Raw genomic sequence first — 17,941 nt, 5'->3', positions numbered from 1 at the left:
AAAAGTTCCTCTCAACTACACAGCTGCCAGCCCCAGGAGAGCTGCAATATTGGGATCATTAAAAGACAAACTAATGAACTCTACTCACAAACCAGGAGAAACCCACAGCCACCTTCCAAACAATGAACCCCCAGATTCCTGAACAGGAAATGAAACGGGAGCTGTCTGCACTCCAGGGGGAATGCTGCCTTCACTTCAGCCCAGGCAGCTCTGCCATCACATTGCAGAGCACTACAGCCTAAATTAAGTTCTGCTTGTCAGCCTGGGGGATTCCAGGGATCTGTGAGCTGCTGAATTATGACCAGCTACTGGAGGACTGAAATACTCTGTGTAGGGAAACCAGCTCAGTGCTCCCACACACTACACAAGTGGATTAGCAAACAGAGCAGTGCTGCTCATCAGGGCACTCCTGCCAGCCAGCACGAACCGGTCCTCCCTGGATGTCCCTGATCCTCACAGGAACTCCACAGTTATGCAAAGAGCATCACAGAATCATTTCTGTGAGACCTTCAGGATCAAGCCCAACCCTTAACCCTACTCTGCCAAGTCCACCACTAAGCCATAGCCTCAAGCACCACATCTACACAACTCTGAAACACCCCCAGGGACGGGGACTCCACCACCAGCTTCCTGGGCAGCCTGTTCCAACACATTTGCCATAGAGAATTCAATTTCTCTCTGATTTGAGCCCCCACTCTTCACTGGAGTGCATCCTCCTTTAAGGAATAGGTGAGCCTGACCTTGACAGGGAACTGAACCACCTCAGCTCTGTGCTAAACACCAACATCTGGCCAAGCCTCTCCACAGGGACTGTCTGCATGACGCAGCTGCAGCTAACTCTTACTTCTCATTCTTATATCTGTGCAGTAGGTATGGGAGATGGAGTTCACTCTTCATTCTAATTGCATTCTTCTTCTCAATTAACATGCACTGGTAGAGCTTGAGGAGTTAATTAATGATACTGGCTCACAGCTTATGGAAAACTTGCAGGGAGTTGGAAAAATTACACTAGAGAATGCAGCTGCTTTGGGGTTGCTTCCTAACGTTTGTGTCTTGCAAGCCTGAGATTTTCTCCTGCACTAACGTGAGGAAGATAACAAAAACTGCACATGAAGAAGATAACAAAGCCTGCAGGCTTACATAAAACCAAACAGGCAATGTTGAGTCCTTGGCTGTATGTTTGCTCCAGGGCTGGAATGCAACGGGAGGACAGAGGCTGTGGTGGATGCTGCAGGTGCACTCTGCTCTCTAGGTGCTGAAGTGCTACAGGCTCTGGAAGAAGCTTTGCGCATTGCACTCTGTGCTGCTCATCAGGCAGTGAGCTGCACAAACCCCTCTGCACCCTGAGAAGAGCACAGCTCCCAAGGCTTTCAAGCAGAAACACCTGCAAGAACTCTTTAAAAACACCATGTGAAAACCCCAAACAAACAGCTACAAGCTGAGATTTCTTGTAAAGCAAAAGCTAACCCTGAACACCAGCAAGGCCCCCAGCAGCCTTCACCGCTCAGCTGCCTTCCCCTCGTCTGGATGCACCACTCCTGCCCCTCAGCCCTCCCGAGCACAAGGGAGATATGGGCAGAGATACACACTCCAAAGGCTTCAGGAGAACATCTGCCAGGGCAGGAGGGCAGGAGGGCAGGAGGGCAGGAGGGCAGGAGGGCAGGAGGGCAGGAGGGCAGGAGGGCAGGAGGGCAGGAGGGCAGGAAGGCAGGAGGGCAGGAAGGCAGGAGGGCAGGAAGGCAGGAGGGCAGGAGGGCAGGAGGGCAGGAGGGCAGGAGGGCAGGAGGGCAGGAGGGCAGGATGGCAGGAGGGCAGGAGGGCAGGAGGGCAGGAGGGCAGGAAGGCAGGAGGGCAGGAAGGCAGGAGGGCAGGAGGGCAGGAGGCAGGAGGGCAGGAGGGCAGGAGGGCAGGAGGGCAGGAGGGCAGGAAGGCAGGAGGGCAGGAAGGCAGGAGGGCAGGAGGGCAGGAGGGCAGGAGGGCAGGAGGGCAGGGTACCTGCATGGGCCGCCGGTACTTCCTGCAGGCTGTGACGTGGGCGATGACGCTGGCATGGGTCTCTTTGCTGACGTTGATGCCATTCACTTTGATTATGCACTGCCCAGGGTGGAGACCCGCTGCAGCTGCCACTGTTCCTGTGAACAAAACCCCACACAGCTCACAGATCTCTTTTCCTGCACATCCTTTACAGCTCACACCCAAAAGCCTCATCCATTCAACCAGGATCTGCTCTCACCGACGCTTACAGCCTCCCCCTGACCACAGGATGCTCCTGCAGCTGGACTCCAAGGAAATGCAGTTCCCCAGGAGATGATCCATAAAAGGAGACCAGACCAGACCATTTACAGAGCCAGCGAGCTGCTGAGGTTGGAAGAGAGCTTTGAGATCATCAGGTCCAACAGCTCACCTAGAGCTCACAGTCCCATCACTGCTGCTAAACCACATCCCTCAGCACCACAGCCACAGGTCCTTTAAACCCCTCCAGGGATGGAGATTCCACCACCTTCCTGGGCAGCCTGGGACAGTGCCTGAGAGCCCTTGCTGGGAAGAAATTTTTCCTAATCTGCAACCTGAACCTCCCCTGCACAACTTGGGGTCCTTTCCTCTTGTCCTGTTACTTGCTGCAGGCGAGAAGAGCCCAACCCCCACCTGGCTTTCTAAAGGATGTTTTGTCAAACAAATGTTGGTTTGGAACAAGAAAGTGGGGAGAAATTGTCTTGAAGAAAAGGACAAAAAGGATAAAAAGAGCTTGAAGCTCACTACTTACACCTAAGATCACTTCTACTCTGAATTCTTTTATACACCCCAAGCTTATCAGCTTCTTGACTACCTCAGATGCCTCTTACAGAATAAAAGCTTCCTGACAACTCCTCATGAAGTATCAGAGCATACTAGAGGTCCTTGTTACATACTAAGTGAAATATCCAAACCCAGAGACATTTCCAGGGTTCTTGTTCTTATTTTATTCATTTCACCAATGCAGTTAGTGCAGTGCCTCACATCTTTCAGCAAAATACCCACAGCTAATCATGAAGGAGATCTCAAATTTAATTACTGTGGGGAGGGAAACAAAACCCCAAACACTCTTTGAGCAACATAAAATATATGGCTCTGTGATTTATTTTCACAGTGGAATAGCCACCATGGGAAAATCTTCTATCCACTAAATAAGTAAAGAACACACCTGGATTCTCCTCTTTTTGGGTACTGTCAGGTTAGATGACAGCTGCATTTTAAATCTAATATCAAAACCAGTCTGTGGAAATGACATCAGCCATGGCAATTCCACCCCCCCAAACAAAAAGGATTTAAAAATAGACATGTAAAGAGGCCTTATTAAGCCTCATAAAGCCCAGCTCCTCAAATACCCAAGCTCCCAATTCAGCAAAGTATTTAAGCATATGCTTCAGATCTGCCAGGTTTAGCAACCACCACAAGCAAGCAGCTCCATAGTGCTGAGGCTAACTGGATAAAGTGTGTGCTTAATGAGTAAAGAAAGGCAGCAGAGCCGAGATCCAGGTGCAGAAATAATTATCACACCAGCCCAACTGCCTGCTCTTCAGGACAGACTTTCCCTTGGAAATCTCATTTCTGGCCCCACAGCCTAGGAAAAAAAAAAGTCATTAAGCTCTGCTCAAATCTGTCTGCTTCACATCAGGGCACTTGAAATTCCTCAAAGGGAGGAGGGAGGAAGAGGCACCCAGTAGCCCCACAGCAGCTGTAACCACTGTCCTGGTTGGCTCTGCCCTGGCAACAACATCAAAGAGCATTTCAGCTTTGCTTATTGCCAGTGCACCAGTCAAGAATCATAGACTGGTTTGGGTGGGAAGGGACCTTCCAAGGGTGCCCAGTCCAAGTCCCCTGCAGCCAGGAGGGACATTTGCAACTGGAGCAGCTTGCTCAGAGTCCCAACCAACCTGACCTGCAATGGAACAGCTCCCACCTCTCCAGGAAACTGGGAGCAGGGTCTCACCACCACTATGGTACAAAATGTCTCCCTTCTCTCCAGTCTAAACCTCTTTTAGTTTAAATCATCACCCCTTGTCCTGTCACAGCAGACCCTGCTAAGCAGATACTGAGTTGAGGATGGCAGCATTTGTCAGCCACATCACCAACTGGCCAAAGCAACTGTGGGAACATCTGCAATCACTAAGGGCAGTTCAGCAGCACCACTGAGTTGTGGCAAGTGTGTTTGGTGTGAACTGCTTCCAGAGCACTGCAGACCCATGGGGCTCCCTTCCAAGCCAATACTCAAACTAACTGGCTCCCAGCACCCAGCACTGCAGAAGACCATTGGATCCATCAGCTGTCCCTGAGTCTGGAAGCAGCACACAGCTTAACTTCCCTTTCCTACATTCATATAAATACAATGTAAAACCCCAGGGAAATCTATCCCAAGCTTACAAAGTCCCACAGAATGGTTTTATTTACTGTTCTTTGTTACCTTGGGGGACCTAAGCTGAATCACTGCATCTAATTTTGATTCATCTCACATGACTTAGATGGTAAACATTCCCCACTCCCCCCAGCTCTCCTGGCTTACCTCTCCCAACAGCATGAACAACGGATGGGCCAAAGCCCCGGATCTGGAATCCGAGCCCATCTGCAGAGTCGGGAATCTTCACTGTCCTGATGCAAGCAAAGATTCCATCAGCACAGCAAAAGGCAGCATTTTGTTATTCAAGACAGAAGTGGACAGCAATAAGTCAGTCAGAAGGGTGTCAGACTCCACAGCTTCAGTCAGTTCACAGCTTGAGGTGCAGCAGCATTCCTGTTCCTGCACTGCATCACTGACAGCTGACACAGGAGCAAACTCAGGCACCAAAACGAGAGGAAGGCAAGAGGCAGGGAAATCCCACGTGCTGAGTGGGACCAAAGTGGGACTGGGGTGAGCTCTCTGGCACAGCCACACTGCCAGCTGTGGAAAGGCTGGAAGTGCCTCAGCCAGGAGGACACAGTCTGGGAACCATGGATCATGGCAGATGAGCTAAGAGACATCTTCTGTGCTTGCTGCAGGACTGTCAGCTCCTGCCTGGGGGGATTTTGCTGCTGGTTTTGTTTGGCTGATTTTTTGAGTATCAGCCCAGATGATCATCTTTGGGTCATATTTCTTTGCTCTCTTCCTCTCTTGGGTACCACTGCATTTCTTAGAACACCTTCAGTTATTAACAGGAGGAACACATCTCCATTCCATCACTGAATCAGAACCATTTCCAAGACTCTCTGCATCCTGTTTGCTACCAGAGGACAGCTCCTCCTTACCTGCAAACTGGATCAAAATTACTCCTGGCCCCTGTTTCTTACTCTCTTCATGCTTTGGCATCTCTAACCCAGTACCAACTGCACTTTGTTGACAGCCCTATGTTCATTCACATACTCACTGAAGTCATTAAGCCTCACTTGGTATTTTCTTTTAGGTAACAAAAATTGCACTCCAGAGGGAATGCTCCCATCTGTGCCCAGAGCTGCCTCTGTCAGACACAGCTGGGAGCTCTTCACTGGCTCCTGCTGTCTACACACCCAGTACACAGTGAAGGTCCCATCAGAGCACAGCACCCAGCTTCTGCCCAACCAGCAGCTCAACCCCAGAGGGACTTGTTTAATAAACACAGTGAGGGAGAAGTGAACAGAAGTGGCCAGGCAGTCAGGGGAGCTCCACTCCTGCTTGCAGCTCCTGCAGGTGCTGGAAGTGGCAGAGCTGATGGTCTGAAGCACTTGGGGTTTGCTTTTGCTGACTGACAAATGCCACGAAGCTAAACCAAAGCAGGTCAAGCTGCTTGGCTTCACCAAGCCAGCTGAGACCCTGCAGGTGAAAGGAGCCGGCAGCAGCGCTGGGTGAAGCTGCCCTGCTCCTGCAGGGTGCAGCTCGGCCGTGGCTTGCCGGAGGCGCTGCTGCGGACTTACTCTCGCGGCTTGGTGCTGACGAGGACGCGCAGCGGCTGCCTGCTGCTCAGCAGGGCTCTCAGGAAGCAATCCACCTCCCCGAAGGGACGCAGGAACACCAGGTCACCGTTGATGGCAAAGATCTTCTTCCCAGCCTCCAAGCCTGCCATCTGCAAAACAGCACCAGCCCTGGGGATGTTTGCCTCCTACAGCCACTGACACCAGCGCTCCCTGCAGGGGCAGGGGCAGGCAACCTCCTCTGAGCTCTTGATGCTTCCCTTGCAGGCTACCACAGAGACTTACACCCCAAAATGCCTCCAGAACTGGTTATGTGGACAGTAAAGCCTCCTCCTGAAGGGCCCTAAACACAAGGGCTGCTTCTAATCAAGGTCTTGTGACAGTATTAGAAATCACTTCATGTTTGTAACAATTAACCCAACAGCTTTCACTGAGCCTCTCTGGGTTCTTCTGAAGACATTACCCAATTCACACCCATCCTTCCCCAAAGGAACCAAAGCTTCTTCCCCTAAAGGGAGACCTGATGAATGCTTTAATAAGTGGATAACTATTCCATCCCAACCCCAAACAATATCCTTAAACAGTCCAAGGCCCTGGAGCCAAACTGCAGGCAGGTTTTCAGCTAACAAGAAAGGAAACACAAGCAGAGGGACAGGTAGCAGGAGGACATGGGCTCAGGGCACAGGGTAAGCCTTAGCTTAGATACAAGCTCTAAGACTATGGCAGAGCTGAGACCATGGCAGAACCCACCTGCTAGAAATCAGCCTGGATATAGCTCTGCCTGTGTTATTTTATTGATTTGTGTACTTTTATCTTAAATTTCTAATCCACCGTGAGATTTTGCAAGGCTTTAAATCCAGGTGGGATTTTTTGTCTCTCGTGGAAGAGACTTTTGTTTATCTTTACAGGTTCAGAGACTCCCATGCAGCTCAGCAGAATAGGAATGCACCCAGAGAGCACCTAAAGCAGTGCTAACAAACAGAGAGGTTGGGATTTATTCCTTCAGGTTCTCGAATTCCAGACTTTACCCAAAGCCTGAGACACCTTTTATTATGAAATACACTAAGTGCAGCTCACAGGCTGGTTTTATACTCACTTCATATCCTACCAAACCTGTTTATTCCCCTCATGATTAATGCCATGGAGGATTATACAAGGTGTAAAAATGAAGTGATAACTTTGATATCAACACTCAAGGCAACCATTTCCCCCAGCAGAAAATGACTATCAAGGTAATATTTTAAACACATAACCAACCAACCAACCAAAAAGGGGAGTGGGGAGGGGTAGAGATGGGCAGGGAGGGGGAGAATCATAACCACAGCTTCGTAGAATCAACAGCTCGGGTTGGAAGGGACCTCAGAGATCATCTCCTCCAACCTCCCCACCATGGGCAGGGACACCTCTCAACCAGACTCAGCTGCTCAAGGTCTCATCCAGCCTAGCCTTGAACACCCCCAGGGAGAAGGCATCCACAGCATCCCTGGGCAACCTGTCCTTCATGCTGAAGAACTTCTTCCTCAGCACCAGTCAAATCCTGCTCTTCCTTAGCTTCAAACCATTCCCCCTTGTCCTGCCTCATACAAAGTCCCTCTGCAGCCTTCCTGCGGGATCCTTTCAGCTATTGGAAGGCAGCTCTAAGGTCCCCCTGGGATCTTCTCTTCTCCAGGCTGAACACCTCCAGGTCCCTCAGCCTGCTTTGTCCTTGTGACCTTCTTCTGCTCCAGATTTCCCTGATGCACAACACATACATCTGCAACCAAGTGAGGGAAGGGAATTACAGTAAGTGATACCTCAGCACTGGATCCTTTCTCCACCACTTTAATAATTGGCACTTTATTTTTATCTTCCAAACCAAACCCATAGGTGCCTTCATTAGACTTAATCTGAAAGAGAAAATGGTTGTAGACACTGCTCAGAGAAGAGTACAGCATTGCCCCATCAGCTAGCAACTCTCAGTGCTCATGCACTGGTGCTCAACCCATCTTTCCTACCCAAAGCACACACCCACCACTGCTTCACTTACCAGTAAGGACTTGGCTATGACATTCTCCACCACCTTCAGATCATGTTTCATCAGCCTGTGCTTCATGTTGGACCCTTCCATCTCCTCATCCGCATAGAAGCGGAACAGCAGAGGCTCATCCTTAAATTCACTTTTCTCCAGCACTGTGTGACACAAACCACTCAGATTTAGCCTTTTTCTTCTCAATATTCTGTCTTCTGGGAGCCACAAACCACTGCACACACAGCAGCTTCAGCCTGTCAGTCCTGCTTCTCACCATAAACAACCCTTTTTAGTTGGCTCCATCACAGGCAGGTATCACTGAGCTCACTTTCAGCTACAACATCTGGATTCCACCAAGCTGAGCCTGAAAAGGTCTCTAGTGAGGATGCCAAACAGGAGGGTTTCTCCTAAAAAGGGCTTAATAACCTGGTTTTGAAATGTTCTGCTGGACTCTGAGCTGCTGGAAATTCTCCCCAGCAAGCCATGCACCTCTCCAGGTGGTGAGGCATGCCAGGGTCACCAGTAGGAATGGGCTTGGTGAGAATGTGAAAGCAACTAGACAGCAAAGGGATGCAGTTTGCACGTTTGCAAGTCCAAGGCAAAAGAATGAACAGTGCCAGAGAGGAACAGTTCTCCCTCCTTCTCTACAGAAGCTGATGAGGAAATCATTTCTCCCTCTTCCATTGCAGGCAAGGACCTGCTGCTTCCATCCTTCCCCTGAAATCTGCCCTCTGAAGGGGTTGGACGTGCCCTTGTTCACCTCCTTTCTGGCACTGCACACATCTCTGCTCTCCCTTCTTCTTTCTCTGCTGCTGTCAGGAGGATTTTCTCCTTTTCCTCCATTCCACTTCCTGCTTTTCTCATCACTCACTTTTTGAAAGCCATGTTCCTTCAGCCTCTCTTCACCACCCCAAAACCTCCTTTCTGTCCTACAGATTTCCTCAGGTTTTATCCTCTCACCTCTGCAGACCTGCTTTACCTGCCTCATTTCTCCCAAGTGGCCAATGAAGCTGCTCCCCTCCAATGCTTTTGAGGATCAGCTCCCCAGGACACGCCACAAAGCTGACCGAAACCAATTTGCAGAGAATACAACTAGGTTGTTGGGGTTTTTTTTTTACCTTCTTGAAGACTCTATCCTGGGCCTCCTCAGCAGCACAAGGAAACAACTCCCTGAGAGTCCTTTCTGTGATAGCTTTGCCAGCTCCCACATTCCCTCCCAGCCATGCAGAGAGCATTAAGCAGCAGAATGGACTTACTCACCATGGTGCATGAAGCCATTATCACAGAGAGCCACCCCAAATATCATTGCTTCCTCCCTCGTCCGGCAATCCCCCTGGGGAAAAAAAAGAGCAGATTTGGTTAATGTCTTCTGCAGAGCAGCAAAATGAATTCTGTGCACAATGGTGCAACCTCTCAGGGCTGGCAATAGATGTAGATTGCATTTACCAAGGCCACTTTTCTATCCCTCTATAGCTACATAGAGAACTAGAGAATGGTTTTCGCTGGAAGAGACTTCTAAGGCGATCAAGTCCAACCCTTACCCAGCACTGCCAGGGCACCACTAACCCACCTCCCTCAGCACCACATCTCCATGGCTTTGAAACCCCTCCAGGCAGGGGGACTGTACCCCTGCTCTGGGCAGCCTGGGTCAGACCTTTACAACCCTTTTGGGGAAGAAATTGTTCCTCAAAACCTCCTCTGGTGCCACTTGAGGCTGTTTCCTCTTGTCCTATCAACTACATAAGAAGGGGACTTCCATGTTTATCACAGGATTATTGAAGAGTTTGGGTTGGAAAAAGACCTTTCTGTGATACACCTCTGTCTAGTTACAAATAAATACATCAATATTTTAGCAACATTGCATTCTGCATACTAGAAGCCAACAGTGTCAAGGTGTTTAACTGTTCTGAGCCTGGTGCATGCTGCATGAGTGGCCAGGCCAGGCTGTGCTTGTTCTGAGGTCACTTAGAACAAGGCAGAACCAGCAACAGTAATTTGCTGCTGCAGAGATTCTCAGAGCCTCTCCATTTCCTGTTAAGCCATGAACAATGCTGGATCACAAAGCTGAGTCTCATTAGAGCATTTGAAGTTCAATGGCAAATAAGGCAGATAAGCACCAAGGGGCTGAGCAGCAGGGCTGCCGACAGCTGATTTCTGCTCCTTCTTTACTTTAAGAGGATTACAACTTGCACAGGCTGCTCTAGTAACCCTCACACAAAGTGCCTGCATCTCATTCTGTTCAGCACATCACCACCTCTCAAAGCAGAGCTGAAATGCAGAGTGCACAGCAACCTAAAGGTGTCTCCTCACCTGGGCAATCAGCCAGTCAATGAGTTTGTTAGCCATGACCACCGACTTGTAGGTTCTCAGGTGGTAATCCTTATCCCTGCTCAAACAGAATGATTAAAAAAAAAAACAAACAAATAAACAAAAGTCAGCAGAGCCTAAAAGAACAAAAACTTGTATTTGGTAAGTTAGTGCAAGCATGGATAGAGTGGTTTTTAACACCTCAGAAGCTGCCTCTGGAAGGAAAAGGCAAATGAAATCTTTCCATGGAGGCAGCAAGGAGGAGGCTGCCCAGACCTCACTTGGGTGAGAGTAGCACTGGGGTACAAAGGCAGCTGGTTTGCTACAGCTGGGACTCTCCAAATGAGGCAACAGTGCCAAAGAAGGGTATCAAGATCCACACCAGCATGCCCAGCAGGAGCCAAGAGGCTCTGAAAGTCTGCAAAGAAGGTCAGGCTGAGCAGAGCCTGCAGTCCTTCAACGATTCAGTGATGGTTCTTGTCTGATTGCCCTTCAGTCTTGTTTGACTGCTCCTGAGAGACCAGTCCTGAAAGGCTGGGTTAGGGTCCTGCACCCAAACACAGTATCCGCAGATTAGAGCCCTCTCCCAGACGCTTCCCTGAGGCTGTCCCAGCTGGACTCACCTGATGACTGGGGTAAAGAGGCTGTGAAGGCGGCAGTACAGCCGCACCCCCTGCGAGAGAGGAAGATGAGGTTAGTGTGCTTCACAGCAGGCATGCAGCAAGGAAGCCTCTAAGTCCTAAATGCACTTAAATCAGACAGCAGAAACAGCCTGCTCAGGTTTCTATCCATTCTCACGTGCCAAAACATCCCATTTCCAGATAACAACACTGACCAACAGCTTAGGAGAGAGAAAACTTTCCCAATCTAATCACAGACACATGCAAAAAAAAGGATTAGCTTTAAGGCAGTATTAAAACATCCCAAAGGGATAGCACTTGGGAAGTGCAAAACAGCTGAGTGGCAAAGCAAGGCTCCTGTCTGTCAAGGTTCTCCCAACCACTGGCTGCTGTTCCACACGCAAAGTGAAAACCACTGCATTGGATTATCTGCATCAGCACTTCAGTTACTTATGCAAACAATAACCAACAAATAAACTTCAAATTAATAAATAAAATTCAAAGACTGGAAATATTTTCAGTTAAAAACAACAAAACTCTCAGAGAAGCTTAAGAAGCCACCATCAGAAAACTGTATTTCAAATCAAATCAATCCCATTAGCATTCCTTAGCAGACTACCAGAGAACAATTAACCTGCAACAAGAGCCACAGAGAGTAACTAACAGCTGTGTCAAATGAGATTTCATCCTCCTCTGCTCTGCCTGGCAGTTCAGTGCTGGAGATTCTTCTGCTGAGCCCTTACACTAAATGCCAGCAGCAAGGTGAGTGGCACTGCAATGTCATATCTAAATACTGCCATTTCCTCCTCAAAACTCTGAGGATTAATTTTTTTTTTTCCCCAATCGTGGTGTGATGTTCAGCAGCACAGCTGAGCAGCACACTTTGTGTTCAAACTTCTATGTGGCTGCAGCTCTACTGCCTGCTTAAGGCACTCATGAAAGACAGATTTGAGAAGCCTCATCCCTGGAGGCTTTTGCAGCCAGGCTGGATGTGGCTGTGAGCAACCTGCTCTAGTGTGACGGTTCCCTGCCCATGGCAGGGAGGTTGGAACTGGATGAGCCTTGAGATCCCTTCCAAGCCTAACAATTCCATGATTCTAGGATCTAGGGTTTCAGATCTACTAAAAGGGATTCAAAAATACAATGCACTGAAACATCAGCTTCAGAATCACCCAGCAAGACGACACACAGGCACTGCACCCTGCCCTGAAGCCGTTAGATGGCAGAAAATTGCCAAACTTTGGCATTTAAAGTGTGTGACGAGTCCAAACCCTTCCCTTTCAAACAGAAAACTCCTCTTGGTTCACATCACTGCAGAGCCAAGCAGGTGTGAGGGGATGCTGCCCATCCCAGCCCAGCACTGGACACTGTTTTTCACACAGCACCTCCACTTCTGCTGTGTGCCTACCTTGGAGATGACGTCCTGCATCTCGCTGCGGGGGTAGTAGGTGCCGTCGTCGTATCGGAACCTGTACAGCATCTGCTCAGGCTTGAACTGGTGCTTATCTGTAACTGGAGCCACAGACACCCACCACATCAGGCACTGCTGGGGCACAGCTCCACCAGAAAGAGGGCCAGCACCACCCCTTCTAATCACAGCCCATCACAGGGCAGGCAGGGAGGCCACTTAGCTCATCAGCTCTGAGCTCTTTCATGTCACTGCTGAGAAGATTTCTCGCTACGTTCAGAGAGTCCAGAAGAAACCAAACAAGTTCAGGCCATGGGGACAAAGAGGAAGAAGGACAGGCAGGCAGAGAACAGCCTGCAGAGTGAGGCACTCAAGTCTTTCTATCTGCTGCAAAGCTCCTTAACCTAACAGAACTTCTCTGCAGCTGGTCACATTAGTGCTCCACATCATCCTCTCTTCTGGTTCTCACTGAGGCCAGCCTCAGAGGAGTCAGTAAAGATACCAACCCTCCACAACACATCTGACCACCCCTGCTCTGGGGAGGAAGGGCAGAGGGAATGTCTTCCTCTGCTCAAAGCCAACTGAAGGTCTCCAGGACAAGACACTGTGGAGGTGCTGTTAATCTATTTCCCCATAACTCATGAAAAAGGATCTGAATGGGTGGATTCCCAGAATTCCACAGGATTCCAGCAGCAAACCTCACAATGTGTAGATGTGGTGCTGAGGGACATGGTTCAGCGTGACCTGGCAGTGCTGGGGGAATGGTTGGACTGGATGATCTGAAAGGTCTCTTCTAACCAAAACCATCTCATGACCCTACCTTGAAGTGTTCTGTCCTGTCTTGTAATCCCAAACTTCTCCTGGGAATGGCCCTACAGCATCTCCTGCTGGAAACAGCTGATTCATCTGGTGGCTGAGGCCAGCACTAGCTCCTCCCTAGGATAACTGTCTTGTATTAATTACTGCTCTGCTTGCAGATGTAAGCTTCAATTCTGAAACTCAATTTGCATGGCATCAGCTGAGGAAGGAGGAGGCTGCAGTAATGTCTTCATTAATCACAGAGGCCTGACAGCCTGTCCTGCTTCAGGCAGTTCTGTGCATGCCTCCCCCCTCCAAGTGATGAAACCATCACACCTTATCCTCCTCACAGGATGCACTCAGGCATCAGACACTCAGCACAGAGAAGTGCTGCTGCCTGCACTGCTTCTCATGCCCCCTCAAGCCCTGCAGTCTCCCCACACATCACCTGACAGTGGACATAAACCCTGACAAAGTGGCTTCAGCAGTGCCATGTGCAGGAGCAAGATAACTTCTCTGCACAGATCTGTCCACAAACAGCAAAGCCTAGGCCACTGTTCCCATTGCCTTGCACTGCTGGCTCATGCTAAGGTGAGTATCCAGGACAGCCCCCGAGCTCTTTCACATATCATTGCTTCTCAAAACACCAGACACAGACTACTACATTTTTACACAGAGTGCCCACAACAAGGATCTGGCTTCATTTGCCTGTGTTGGGACCATTTAACTAAGGAAAATGCTATCTTCCAATTCTGTAATTAAAATTTCCTTCTGTTGCAGAGAAAAAACTGGACTTATGGCATCCTTCCAGTGCCTGAAGGGGCCTACAAGAAAGAGGGGAGGAACTTTTGACAAGGGCTTATGGTGACAGGACAAGGAGCAACAGCTTGGAGCTGGCAGAGATTGAGACTGGAGATAGGAAGAAATTCTTTCCAGTGAGGGACAGGTTGCCCAGGGAGGTGGTAGAGTCACCATCCCTGGAGGTGTGCAGGAACAGTGGGGCCATGACACTTGGGGATGTGGTTTAATGGCCATGGTGGTGTTGGGTTGATGATCTTAGAGGTCTTTTCCAACCCAAACAATTCCATGATTCTATGATTCAGACACCAGGGAATGGCAACAGGTGGATTTGCACAGAGTAACAGCCAGGCCAGGGAGTGAGCAGAGTGAGACAAAGCCCTCTGCAACATCTGCAGCATAACAGCCACAGCTTCCCTCTCCCCTGCTCCCTCTGGGAGAACAGATGGTTCATTCAGCTTTACTTTAAGGATTCTGTTTGCACTGAGCCACAGCTGGATGCAGGATTCCAAGGAGCACATCTCACATTTCTGTGCTCTAACATAATCACCCTTTTATCTCATGAAATTACGCTAAATTCATTTAACTCTGATGAGAAATTCTGGGGCTGTATTTGGGACATCAATTGCAGGATCAGGGGAAGAATCTTTGGCAACAGAATGATTCCACTGCAAACAATGCAGTGTGTGAAGTAAACAGAAGAGCTTCTGGCACTGAGGCAATTCATGGAGACTGGTATTGGCTACTCAAAGCCTGCACAACTCCACGTGAACAACCTTCATGCTCTTCCTCCTCCCCTGTGCAGGTCTGAAATGCACACAGCTCAGTGGCACTCTGTGCCTCCTGCTTTCCTCCCAGGCAAGGACATTGCAAACATGGTGGCAAAGAACCTGGGAGAGTATGAAATCCCTTAGTGGCTGAAGCCCAGAAGCATTGAAATGCACACTGGCAGTGACTGCAGCTGGACTGCCAGCCTGCACCCATGCTGCAGCAGTTTCACCACTTGTGTTTTGCTATAGCTGTTGCAAGCCAAAACCAGGAGTCTCCCCAGTTTGCTTATCTGGTCCTGTTGGACTGTGCCTTCTAAAAGGGATAAAGCCCAGGAGATGATCTGGTGAGGAGAAAATGTTGCCAAGGCAGCTTACCTCCAACCTTCTCATGGGCTCAAACCCTGAAGCATTTCAGGGATGCCTCTCTCCAGGATGAGCTACAAGCAGGCAGTTGAAAGTTTCAGCATCAAGATAGGAAATTTAGAAAGGATACAATGCAGGGTAAAGAAGGCCTTAGAATTCCTAAGATTAAACTGTTAGGTTTAGGTTGGATTCCACCAGCTCCACCTGCAGTACCTAAGAGCTGAGCAGGCACCTTTGTGGGACTCATTCTGAAGGTGAATCCCTGCACAACCTGGCCTTAAAGCCTTCCAAGCAGCTCCCCCTTCTCTGCCTCCAGAACTGACTGTGCTTACGAGAGAATGGCTCTGCAGGTCCCTGTTGGCACTGCTGTGATGCCCAAAGCACAGCTGCAAGCTGACTGAATCAGTGGAGCCTCTCCCAGACAAGGGCCATGGCCCCACCAGGTCCCTGCAAGGAGGTGCTGCAGATCCCCTGAGCCAGCCTGCATTAGCAAGTCCATCTCTTCCCCAAACTCAATCAAGTCAGCTCCAATTACAGCTATTACCTTGCAAACAAGTGAGTCAGAACTCATTACATTTACCATGATGGATGATGCCATTCTCCAGCAAAGCCTGGCCAAGATGAACTCCTTCTTCAGACTTGTGGATCTCTCCGATTTCCAGCAACCAGGACACAAATTCACTGGAAGAAAGGCAGACACAAGCCCCAGGCTTCAGACCAGCAGGGCTGCTACATTCCCCTCTCAGTTCCTTGTGTTTCTCTCTAACCTAGGAACGGGTTCTGAAGCCCTAATGCTCCTCAGACCATCACCCCACCTTTAAAGCCCACTCATTTCAGCTCCACTATTTCAACACAAATACTTCTGGCTTCCCTTGAGTGTTTTTTTATTTTGTTTTCTGCTCAGAGGTTTGGCCTGCATGAAGCCTACGTTGCACATGGTGAAGGCTCTCCATGTTTTCTGGGCTCTCCTGGACTTACCTGGTGACCCAGGGAGCAGCAAAAGTGTACTTCAAAAGGGTCCTCCCCAAATACAGCAGAGGAAAGCAGCTTTTGATGGCAGGTTTAAATCTTTCCTGGCTCCTCACTGCTCTTTACCTGCTTCCAATAACTTCACTGAGGGAACAGGACTCAAGTATGACTCAATCACTAATCTTAACCCTGGTCTCACTCTGACAGCAGATGAATATCTCCCAAGCTTCATTTCCACTTGGGAGCTCAGTGGTATCTTCACTACAAGGTGACTGAGCAAAAGAGTCCTGGGACTTCAGAAAAGCATTAACTGCCTTGTGGTCAGGTAAAAGGAGTGATAGCTCCTCTGCCTCCTACACTGACTTCTTTGGTCACATTGATATTTTTTGGCTTTCTCTTGCACTCAGTCTCCTTAAGCCACAGGCATTAAAAAGAGCCTCTGGATAACAGGGACAAAAATTTAAGCTTTGTTTAGTAACTTCATCCCTGGCATTCAGGCAAGAGAAGGACAAAGTTTTAGGGACAGATTTTCTGAAGTGGAACAAAGCAAATTTTGATGCTCTGAACTAGACATTTCAGAGACAAACTGCATTATTTCTTTCAAGGAACTCTTAGTTGATGCATTCTGCAGCCTTGTCCCTTTAATAAAGCTCCTCTGAGCAGAAGCACACATCCAGGAATTGCAGGCAGATCCACTTACGTTTTGGCTAACTCCTGGGCAGAGACAGGGCTAGCAGACATTGCAAACCAAGTGTGGTTTCCACAGAATCCCAAAGAAGACTGAAAATGGCTACAATTCCTGCTGTGAAATGCATACAATACCTTCCAAGAAAGCATTTGGGGAAAGTGGTTAATTTCCTCTTCCTGTCCTTGATGAGGTTCCCTTGTTTGCACATCATTTTGTACAGCCTTTCTCCTTGCTCAGAGATCATCACCCACGTGTCCTGCTCCATGCCCAGTTTTAAGCCTGCCAAAAACACAGCAAAACGTGATGAGGTGATACTGCTGTGATGGTTCAGTTCTTCCCCAGAATGGAGAAGCATCTCTAATATTTCACATCTCAAAAAAAAGCAAAGGAACTGCTCTCCTTCCTTTTCTCACCAGGGAGATCTGCTCTTCACAAAGCATAATCAAATGATAGCCAAGTTCCTCAAAGTGAAGTCAAACTTTCCCTGGATGGACCCCACCATGGATGTCACAGTGATAAATACTAATGAGGGGGGGGGGGTCCAGACTCCCAACCATGACCATGGCAGGGCAGCAGCCACATCTTCACAGGGGTAAAAGGAAAAGGCCTTGGGATTGCTGAAGTTTGAGCAGCAACCTGATGTAGTGTGAGGTGTCCCTGCCCATGGCAGGGAGGGGTAGAACTAGATGAGGTCCCTTCCAACCCTGACCATTCTATGATTCTATGAAGATCTCTGCCAAAGTAGCTTCACCCAGGGTATTCCCTCCCCTCCCTGGAAACATTTCTCCATTTCCACCCCAGCATTCACTATCAGTATGCACAGCTCAAGCCATGATGCACCCACCCAGCACAACTTGGGGCTATTCTTTCCAACCCTTCAGGCTGGAGCTAGCAGCAAACTTTCCACCCCAGCACAAAAGCAGAGCCTGGCTTTGTGGTGAAGCAGCACCAGGAGGGTTTCTAACTCACCTTTTCTCCTCTCTCGCTCTTTCAGGATGGCTTCCAGCCACTCCTGCTTCTCCTCTGGGGTTTTTGCCATGCAGACAAACCACTTGTTCTTGGCTGTGTTGTGGATCTTCCAGCCATTAACAACCGTGTGGCCACTGCTGTGGTAGTCAGCTGGGAACAGACAGAAGGGTTTAAAGAGCTTCCACCCTTAACCAAGCCACAGCTGGCAGAACTCTGAAGAGCTCAGCACTGCTCAGAAAGCTCAGGAAATACAGAAGCATAAAACTGAATTTCAAGTTATCTGTGTCACCTGGGACTTGTAGAATCAAACAATTCTTTTGGCTGGAAATGAGCTTCAAGGTCACT

The 17,941-nt window shown here is 49.1% G+C and overlaps 1 protein-coding gene across 1 annotated transcript in view; it reads right to left on the bottom strand.

The window, feature by feature from the left end:
* The window catches only part of PREX2 (phosphatidylinositol-3,4,5-trisphosphate dependent Rac exchange factor 2), a 96,209-nt gene that overhangs the window by 39,493 nt on the left and 38,775 nt on the right, over positions 1-17,941 (bottom strand). The window contains exons 9-20 of the mRNA XM_054394777.1: positions 17,597-17,746; positions 16,762-16,906; positions 15,551-15,651; positions 12,242-12,345; positions 10,837-10,886; positions 10,217-10,292; positions 9,167-9,239; positions 7,925-8,067; positions 7,692-7,784; positions 5,902-6,050; positions 4,541-4,626; positions 1,996-2,132 (exon numbers count right to left, since the gene is read on the bottom strand). Coding sequence (XP_054250752.1) covers positions 1,996-2,132; positions 4,541-4,626; positions 5,902-6,050; positions 7,692-7,784; positions 7,925-8,067; positions 9,167-9,239; positions 10,217-10,292; positions 10,837-10,886; positions 12,242-12,345; positions 15,551-15,651; positions 16,762-16,906; positions 17,597-17,746 — 1,307 coding nt within the window. The remainder of the gene's footprint in view (positions 1-1,995; positions 2,133-4,540; positions 4,627-5,901; positions 6,051-7,691; positions 7,785-7,924; positions 8,068-9,166; positions 9,240-10,216; positions 10,293-10,836; positions 10,887-12,241; positions 12,346-15,550; positions 15,652-16,761; positions 16,907-17,596; positions 17,747-17,941) is intronic.

The sequence above is a fragment of the Indicator indicator genome, chromosome 31 (genome assembly GCF_027791375.1).
Source record: "Indicator indicator isolate 239-I01 chromosome 31, UM_Iind_1.1, whole genome shotgun sequence".
NCBI lineage: Eukaryota > Metazoa > Chordata > Aves > Piciformes > Indicatoridae > Indicator > Indicator indicator.
This window is presented reverse-complemented; position numbering and strand designations above follow the sequence as displayed.